General features: G+C 35.6%; 2 protein-coding genes across 2 annotated transcripts in view; both read right to left on the reverse strand.

The window, feature by feature from the left end:
• LOC118204401 (immunoglobulin domain-containing protein oig-4-like) overlaps positions 1-9,266 on the reverse strand; it is a 49,619-nt gene extending 40,353 nt beyond the window's left edge. The window contains exon 1 of the mRNA XM_085813636.1: positions 8,978-9,266. The gene's annotated coding sequence lies outside the window, so the exon portion shown is untranslated. The remainder of the gene's footprint in view (positions 1-8,977) is intronic.
• Positions 2,281-3,477, reverse strand: LOC118204400 (zinc finger BED domain-containing protein 4-like). Its single transcript, XM_035376727.2, has one exon. The coding sequence runs from the start codon at positions 3,475-3,477 to the stop codon at positions 2,281-2,283; it is 1,197 nt and encodes a 398-aa protein (XP_035232618.2).
• Positions 9,267-9,917: the final 651 nt, after the last annotated feature.

Here is a 9,917-nt window from a genome sequence, read left to right on the forward strand (position 1 = left end):
AAGTGCACGAATCATTATTATTGTTATATTTACAGATGTCATTAAAACATATAGTTTAAATTTAAAAATAAAGTCTGAAATATGATCTATAATGTGGTGCTACGTTTTTGAACTGCAAGTATAAGTTTACGTAATATTGCGTGACATGTGACAAAGGGGGAGGGGGTATGTTGAAGTGTGATACTTTGTGACAAAGAGGGGGAGGGGGTCCAAAATGTTGCAGAAAAGTGTGACATCATTTATGGACAACCACAAATGAGCATGGTTGCGTACTTGAAAAACGTCGGAAGATTTTCTTTGTATGATATTGAAGGAAGGGAGAGTACACTATGTTTTTTTCGGCTGTGTTGTGTTGTTGGAGGGAAACAAAGGGGAAAATAGAAATTTCGATGCAGCTTTATACTATGAGTAAAAATGTCGCAATAAATTTAAAATAGAAAATTAACTATAACTAGCTGTGTAGCAACCCGATAGGATGCAGTTTCCTAAGTAAATATCAGAAATTTAATGATCAATCTGTTTTAACATGATATTTTTTATTTATACGGATAAATAACATACCACAGAAGTCGTTTAATACCTACAATTCGGTAGTAAAGGGCATAGGGGTGAGTAGGGTCTAGACATTAAAATAATCACAAACCTTTATCCCTCTTATAGATAAGATAATGACCTTCAGTACCGCTGCGAAATAAAACTTATTCAAGCTACCAAATTTTAAAAAAAGATAATTCTCTTATTCTCTAATCTCCCCTATATATATTAAAAATTCTGAATAAAAAAGTAAGATAATTTAAACATTAAATATAACATAAATGACCTTGTGTGTTTAATTGTACAATACTGGCATAAAATAAAATTTACACAAATATTCATATACACATGGTTGAAGAGCTTTTCCACAAAAAAGTTTATACTGTTCTTTTTTAAATTACATTTAAGTTTATTTTGAGTTAAATTTGTACTTTTGGAGATTTGGCACCGTACAATAAACAACAAAATGATTAGACATATTTTTAAATATAAAAAATATGATTTTAAAAAATGCATAAACATATATATTTGATTTAAACATTTTGAATTACCAAAAGCACTAGAAAATGAGGTATGTTTTGAAAAGTGAGATAATGTAATATATTTGGATGTACTACAGTAATAAGTAAATTTCAGCAAAATGGTTAAAATATTTTTAAAAACACACAATATGATTTTAAAAGGTACATTCAATATAACAATTTTGAATTGAAGATTATCAAAAAACACTAGAAAATAAGATAGCAAAGGGTTTAAAACTGTGAGAGCGCAATACCTGGATGCAGTAACTGCTGTAAACACAAAAATGCAACAGAATGGTAAAAAATATTTTTAAAACTCAAATTACAGCCAAAGCGCATTGGCTGACATAAGAATTTTGAGTGAAAGATTATTAAAAACACTAGGAAATAAGGCAGCATGTCTTTAAAACTACGAGAACGTAATATCTGGATGCTGTAACAGCAAAAAGCAACAAAAATATTTGTAAAATCGCATTATATGAATTCAATAAGTACATTCGATATAAAAATTTAAATTAAAGATGATTTAAACGCTAGAAAATAAGATAGCATGCTTTCAACTATATGAGAACTTAACATATGTGAGTACAGCTAAGTAAATAATAGAACTGTAGAACTTTATATTATATTAATGATCTAAATACAATTTCAAAATAATATTTTTTTTAAGAAATTGACATTTCAATGAAGTAATATTTCATTTAATTAAAACAAATAAAACTTTGATAGGCTGTGCAAAACGTTATAAAAGTATCAAATTTTTTAACTTTATGGAAATTTTAGGCATTTAATTCCTTCTATTTATTTTTATAAAGATCACTTAAAATATATAACAAAAAATTAAGCATAAAAAAATTGACTCCCAGAAACAGTTTTGAAAACATTTTAAGCTGAACTTAGGTCGGAATTTTAAGAAGGTCAACAAATGATTAAATATTATAATTATAATGTAAGAAAATTAGTTATTTCAACTTTTGTCCACTCAAACGGTTTCGCCGATCATTCAGTTTTAATCCAGCTTTAGAGAACACCCTTTCGCATGGCACTGAAGTAGCCACAAGGCCTAATTTTTTTCGTGATAATTCAAATTACTAAATACATTTTTATTCTTTTCCCACCACTCCAGTGGATCAGATTTCCTGGAAAGAATGGGCTCTTGCAGGTATCTTTTCACTTCTGCCGCAGCTTTGTCGATCGCCGCGTCTGCTGCGGGCGCTGATGAAGTTCAAGAGTCTTTAACTTTACTCTCAAACTCGAACCAAACCGATGATTCGTCTATCTCTTCATCATCCTCTTCCACATCCTCAACAAGATTATGGGTAGTTTGTGCAACTACCGATAACTCGCAGATAATATCACTTTCGATTTTTTTGGCGACATCACATTTGAGCGCCAAATTTTTTATTCGGGGGTCAAAATAAGCGGCTTGAGCAATGTCTTCTCTTGAATCGATAGTTGTAAATCTATTACCCAATTCACGTTGTAGTACTAATACCACATTTTGTACTTGTTCATTAACACTTTTACTAAGCAGATTTTCACAGATTTTTTGAAGTCCGCCGATTAACACAGGCGCCATAGATGCTGACAAGTATTTTTCCGAACTCAACTCGCAAGTCACCTTTTCAAAAGGTTTCAAAACGTCACAAAGATGTTGGACACTTTCACATTCTGGCACATCAAGAGCCTCTGGGGGGTCGTTCATCGAACCCATTGTAGAACGAATAGCGTCTTTCAGTTCAAGGAAACGTTTTACCATATAAAAAGTGCTGTTCCAACGAGTCTTCACATCTAAGATGACTTTTAAGTCTTTTCTCTCCTCGCTAGAGCACAGATATTTTCGCAAATTTTTTGCAGCGATATTACTTCTCCTGTAAACTATCACAATATCCCTAATTTTCGTTAGAAGGTCGTTAACCTCGTTTAGAGAATTTGTAACAGCCAAATTGAGAGAGTGTGCAATGCATCCTAAATGTTTTAACTTTAGTTTGCTGTTGACAGCGTTAATCATATTTTTCGCATTGTCAGTCACTATTAAAGACACTTTTTCTATCGGAAAATATGGTTGGCAAATGTGTATGATATTTTCTGCAATATTTTTGGCTGAATGACGTTCATCAAAAATTGAGCAGTCAATCAGTACCGTTTTCCTTTGCATGTGTTCGTCAATAAAATGGCCTGTCACGGCCATGTAACTTTCAGCCTTTTGGTTGCTCCAACAGTCTACAGTCAAACAGATATTCTGTACAGCACTAAGAACGTTTTTTAAACTCTTCTTTTTTTCTTCATAAGCAGCAGGAAACAAGGATTTAGAAACCGTTTTCCGTGAAGGTAAAGAATAGGTTGGATTCAAAGCCTTTAAGTATTCTTGGAATCCCTCATTTTCTACGATACTCATTGGTTGTAAATCCTTATATACCATTTTGAATAGTGCGAGATCGATTACTTTTTTTTATGTACATCCATCGTATTTCTCTGGTCAAACTATTATGCTGGACTGGGATTTTTGTGAAAATACACCAACAAAATCGCAAGCACTGTTGTCTACCGTAAGTTGTGTAGTCTGCTGGGATGTGCATGGTTGCCCACCATCTGCAGGGCTAGTGACGACAGAACGGGCTGGAGCGGCATCAATATCATCAGCATCTTGATTCGGCAAAGCGCGTTTCTCGTGCAGATTTACACAAGGATGCTTCCTTTGCAAATGTTTTTTTTTTAAATTTCCTGTTGAACTACCTTTGATGGATAAAAGGTCTTTACAAATGTCACACATAACTTTTTCGTCTTCATTAGTATAGGAAAAGTGCTGCCAAACCAAGCTGAATTTCCTTTTCTTACTAGACATTTTGTAATTCGATTTTTTTTTCTGAGGCGTAAGAAACTGATAGAGACTAAGCAATTCTATAACGTACCGATACTCACCAGTACGAGACAAGAATGAATCTTATGGGAAAAGTGACGAAGTTGGGAGATGGTCATCAACATCGTCAGATAAGCATAACAAAAATTCTATTAACGACTTCCGCTGTTCACTCCAGCTGCAAATTCTAAAATCAGCACTACGCTGTGAAAAGGGTAAGTGCAATATCGCGTAATGATTCTATTAATCAGGCATGAAAGAGCAAAAAAATTCAAAGGAAAAAAGGGAGGGACATGTATGTTTACATGAACATGTCCGGATAATTTCCGGTGTTCCATTCAATAGTTCCCCCCCCTCAAATAAGCTCCAGAGGGAGTAAAAAAAAAAAGGAAGATTCGGACTGCCAGGTCAAAGTTCACCTCTCTTCCTATTGGAGGAGCGTCGTCACGTCCTGGGGGGTAAAGCAGGCGTTGACAATCCTGCGTTAGACACGTGACCTGGGTTTAGTTTTTGGCGAGATGAAAATCTGTTTTTAGAAGGGGGAAGAATTATCATAAGTGGGTCAGTTATCTTTGTTCTTTCATTAGAGTAGTTTTAAATTGCGTCTGTATTTTATGTTGATTGGCTTAGTGATCCACTAGATGCTGTGACATTTTCTGAAGTAGGTACAGCGGGATAAAAAAAAGGATCATATGATTTACGTTGCCCTATTAAGCAAGCAAACGAAAAATATTTTTCATGATTTATGCTAAAAATATGTTGAGGAAAAGGAAGTAATCTAGTTGGTAGTTGATTCCATTCACCAATCCAACAACAGCAACTTACCAAATCAATCATTTCAGATCCACGCAGTTTTTCTCCTACAAACGATGAAAAATTAAAACATGCACAATTCGGATTGCAAATCATCTAGCGCTCCCCTCCCTTTAACTCCTGACTATACCGTCTCCAATCACAAGCGAGCAATGCCGGCGACAGTGACTCCAACTGCTACTATTTCCCCCCCCCCACACACACACATACACAACGAACGGCCTATCCAAAAATTTCCACTATTTCACACTCGTCCTCCCGCGCACACATAGGCAATTAATTTTTCTACTTCAAACTCTAGTCTCCGTGACGAACGGAACGGAAGTTTCCCCCTTTCACGTTTGCCATTCCATGCCCTATTTCAAGGTCATTCATGGACGCAAGGAGCGCATATCGCCATTTCGCAAATACAACCAGATACTACTGTCCTCGTACCAAAACCGAAGTGAGCTGAACCCTCATCGATCCTCCAGTAACGAATACCGAAATACCGAGAAGAGACGCATATTTTCCTTACAAAGTAGCGAATACCGAAAAGCACCCGTTTCGGTACAGAAGTAACGAATACCGAAAAGTACCCGTTTCGGTACAGAAGTAACGAATACCGAAAAGTACCGATTTCGGTACTGAAGTAACGGGTTCTTGGATGTACCGATTTTCAGTACCCGTTACATCTAAGTACCCGTTACAAAATACCCGGTTCGGTAGTACCGACTCATCACTAGTTGTAAAACGAGGTTCTAAAATGTCGTTCGTTCTTTTAAAGCGACTTCTGCTTTGGTTTTAATTGCACCTTTGCAGCTTTTAATTCTTTCATTTATGCAAATGTAATAAACTACATTTTCCTTATTTCTATTCTGAATTCAATACTGATAACCTTTATAAAGGGCTAAAGATTTTTTTCCATTTAGTTTCAGTAATGTCTAAAAACATCCATATTGATTAATATAAGATAAGAAAATAAAAGCTAATATTGTAGCAGAATTATAAATAGAATGAAATTAAAGATTTCGAGAGGAGCCTAAGCTTAACGAAGACTAACTTACTCACAAAGAATCTGCCCAGCTCTTCTTAATGCCTTATCGTGACATCCCCTGAAGAGCTGTGGGGTGTGGGGGGGAAGACTGTACTCACCGATTTCGCGGGAACAGGAAAAATTCTGAAAAACGCGGAAAGAGGAATTGCGGAAACAGAAGTAATTCCTTTTGGTCGACAACATTGCAATAAAATGAATTCCCCCCCCCCAAAAATCGATTTAGATTTAATTTATTGTTTAAATGAGTTTTCGCACATATCTACATTTAACGAATGCGACCCGGAATTTTACTGTTCGCTCCATCGAATGCTGCGGGGGGAATCAGTAAAACTTCTATGAAGATTGTAATTAATTTCTGAATTGATGACGAATTTTTTAGAATTGCTCAATTTTTTAGACTATTTGGCGTTAATGTTTTTAAAATTTCAAAATTTAAAAATGTGTTGGCTATATACAAGGTAACCAAAAAAGGTTCTTGCCGTTTTGGCGTAGTCAGAAAGAATAAGTCATAAAACAAATAATAATCACCGCTAATTCTCAAAGTAATCACCATCCGCATCCAGTGCATTTTGCCAACGAGTGGCTAGCTGTGCGATGCCATCGCGGTAAAACTCAGGAGTCTTGGATACAAAGAAACCCGTAAGGGCCTTTTCGAGGTCTGATCGGTTGTTGAAGCATTTCCCACGAAGATGGTTGTCCAGGGAATGGATAAGGTGATAGTCTGTTGGCGCAAGGTCGGGAGAGTATGGTGGATGGGGTAGTGTCTCCCAGCCAAGTCGCTGGCTTGTGTCCCTGACCACCCGAGCCACATGCGGCCTTGCATTGTCATGGAGAAGTACCATGACATGATGCATAAAGAGTCAGCATTGGTACCGATTGACCAATGCTGGCCTGATGCACACGTTCCAACTGCTTCCAGTACGGGTCTGCCGTGATGGTTTAACCCGATGGCAGGAGCTCATAGTGCACTACATGGCGACTAATCCCCCAGTTTCAGAGCATGATCTTGCGTGGGTAGAGAGAAGGTCTTGCAGTGTGAGGCACAGGATCCCGTGATGACAGCCAATGCCTGGAACACCTGGGTGTGTCATACTGGGCCCACTTTTCATAGCTGGTGAGTACTGGATCGAATATGGATGCATTGTGGTGCCGAGTAAGCAATGACAAACAGGCAGCACACGCTGTTGCTTGTTTGCATCGGACAGTACCCACTTGCTCAGCTTGCATGCCTTTCCTATGCGGTGCAAATGGAGTCTGATCTTTTCATCAGATACCTGGAAGTGTGCAGCAAGCTCACCACATGTTTGGCTACTGTCACTCTCTATGGCTGCTCTCAGGTCCTCATCGACCAGTGCTTGTGGCCGACCGCTGCGTGGTGCATCACTAAGAGACATATTCCTGACTTGAACTTCTAATTTCCATGACCGTTCACTATTAGTGTAAGAACTGCTCAGAAATGGTTTAAAAAATTTAAAGTTGGAAAAAGCAGCATTGATGATGAACCCCGTTTCAGGACGTTTTGAACTGTTAGAACCGAATCAAATGTTTCATTCAGAAGTTTACAGTGAAGAACTTTGCCTTCTAAACTCAAAATTGATCAAAAAACGCCTACTATTGGTGACTATCGAGAAAGTGTTGTTTCATCATGAGAACGCTAGACCGCATACGGCTTGAACAACACTGCAAAAAGTGAGTGAATTTTAATTGGTACCTTTTCCCACATCATGCTTACACCCCAGATATTGCCCCAAGTGATTTTCACTTGTTTCGCGCCTTACAAAATTTTTTACAGAGAAAAAAATTAAATTCTAAACAGGATGTACACAATGAACTTTCAAGTTTTTTTGCATCAAAACCAGAGTCTTTCTATAGCAATGGCATAAAAAAGCTGCCTGTAAGATGGCGAGACATTGTAGATAATGGAGGAAAATATATAATTGATTAAAATGTTAAATTGCGTTTTTTATATTATTTAAAAATTTACCAAAAACTGTGCACGAATTTATGGACTGACCCAATAGATTACATCTAATTTCCGAAACTGAATAATCAAAGCGATTTCTTCGATCTCTGATTGACGGTAATTTTCTTATAATTTATTTTATTTATTTGAATAATGACTAAAAATTTCTTCATTGATAACGTGTAATCAAGACTAAAAATAAAATATAATAATTTTTTTTCCTACAATAAGCATTTATTTAAAATGGGTATGATAATTAATTCACTAAAAGAAAAAAAAAATGTTCTATAGTTTAATGAAATAAAAGAGTTTAATAAGATATTAAGTAATTATAATGAGAGAATTCATCTACAAATTTATATCCCGGATAATAAAAGCGTAGAGCGCCTAACGAAATCTATTAATTTAATTGACAAAAATTTAATTTTTCATGAGGGCTCTCGCGCTTTTATTATTAGCGATATAAATAATTCTGTAAAAAAATATTATTTAATTTAGCTTTCCCAATAAACTGTATGGTAAATAATTTTTCTCCTTTTAATGTGTTAATTATCACAACCATTTTAAATAAAAGTTTATTGATATTTCATTCACATTCCGCTGTTAACATTAACAAATCTTTTATGCATAGACATTCAACACTTGACCCAAGAAGCTTTAATGTAGTCATTTATCACATAAAATCCTTTTTCCATACATTATCTATTACGTTTTTAATGAAAACTTGTTTGGTCGTCTGTTTAACTGATATTTTTATTCTGATATTATTTGCAAATTCCATCTTTTTATGCAGTGCTAAGTGAACAATAATTCCTTGCATTATGTTCTTTTTAAATATTTTTACAATGCAGTATCTGTTAATGAGGAAATCCTAAATTCTTTAACAGTCGTTGAATATATATGCAGTTCATTTTCTCGCTGATGTTCTTATTTGCAATATAAATCTTAATTTTAACAAATTTTTCTAGGATAGTCTTCCGAAGAATTTTCTCCATTTCTCGAGAAACTGCGGGATTTCTCGAGCAATGACAAATCAGAAACTTTTTATTATTTTTTTCGAGAGCAAAAATGCGAAATTGCAGAATTTCACGAGAACTGAGAAATTGAAATTTTTATTTTATGTTTTCGGCATAAAAAAAACAACGTTCAAAATACTTTTCTTAATTAACATTAACTTACGCTGTTTTCTTATTAAGCATCAGTTATTTTAAAGGGAATTTAATTTAGAGAATAAGTTTAGCATCACTTACCTAATTGGAAGAGTGCGAGCTATTGAGGCTTGAAGTTACTTTAAGAAATAATTGGAAGCTGGTTGCGACAATTAGGACTTACGTCCACTTATTAAAAAAATTAACTTTTTAGCGCTTGTAAAATGTTGTGGATACTATTCCTGTGGCTCTTGAAGCTCTTTTGAGCTATTGATCTTCCTCTCCCGGAGAAGGATTAATTTGCTTCGCATGGCCGCAGCTGCTGCAGCGTTTGTGATGGAGGAAAACTATTGATTTCACGGCGGAATGTTCTTTTGCCGGTTGTCTGATTCAAGTCGGAATCCACTTCTCCCTGGGGAGATAAGGCTTAAAGAGATGCAGACGCCGGGGGATGGGACGAACTTCAAACTTGTTGAGATGCTGTTGTGCTAGACGGGATAAAACGGGGAGGGGGCATTAATACAAAAGGGATTATCGCAAACTATCGAAATGAAAGTGCACCTCATTTCCGTTTTAATTGTGCATGCAGACGTAATTTTCAAACAAGGAGTACTTTTCTTTTATACTGTAGTAAACTCCCGATTAGCCAGGTTAGTATCGGAGAGGAGGGATGTCTAAGGTTAATTCTAAGGCAGCTCAAAAAACGCGAAAAAATTGAGTAACCCATATTATAATTAACAGAAAAATGTTATTAATAATTTACATGTATTTTCAAGCAGTTTAATCTGAAAATTAGTACACTATGTATTATCAATATTCAAAGTTATATCTCTGTCCCCACACCATTTTAAGGTTGCACATGTTTTTTGTTTACATTACTCTTGTAATAGGGTGGTTACAATTAAAGTGATCTTATTCAGACCTCTATAGAACCTGTTCTACTTATTGAATTTTGATGAAATTTGGTATATATGTGTAATGATTTTAAAATGCGTAGATGAAAACAGTGGAACTTTTAACAGCTTACGATGCTGCGTAGATG

The sequence above is a fragment of the Stegodyphus dumicola genome, chromosome 3 (assembly GCF_044657685.1).
Source record: "Stegodyphus dumicola isolate Sdum_Otavi_A_Nest chromosome 3, ASM4465768v1".
In the NCBI taxonomy this organism is placed as follows: Eukaryota; Metazoa; Arthropoda; class Arachnida; order Araneae; family Eresidae; genus Stegodyphus; species Stegodyphus dumicola.

Excerpts from the sequence above, each read along its gene's own strand:
- LOC118204400 (XM_035376727.2), bottom strand. The coding sequence starts at position 3,477 with ATGGTATATAAGGATTTACAACCAATGAGTATCGTAGAAAATGAGGGA.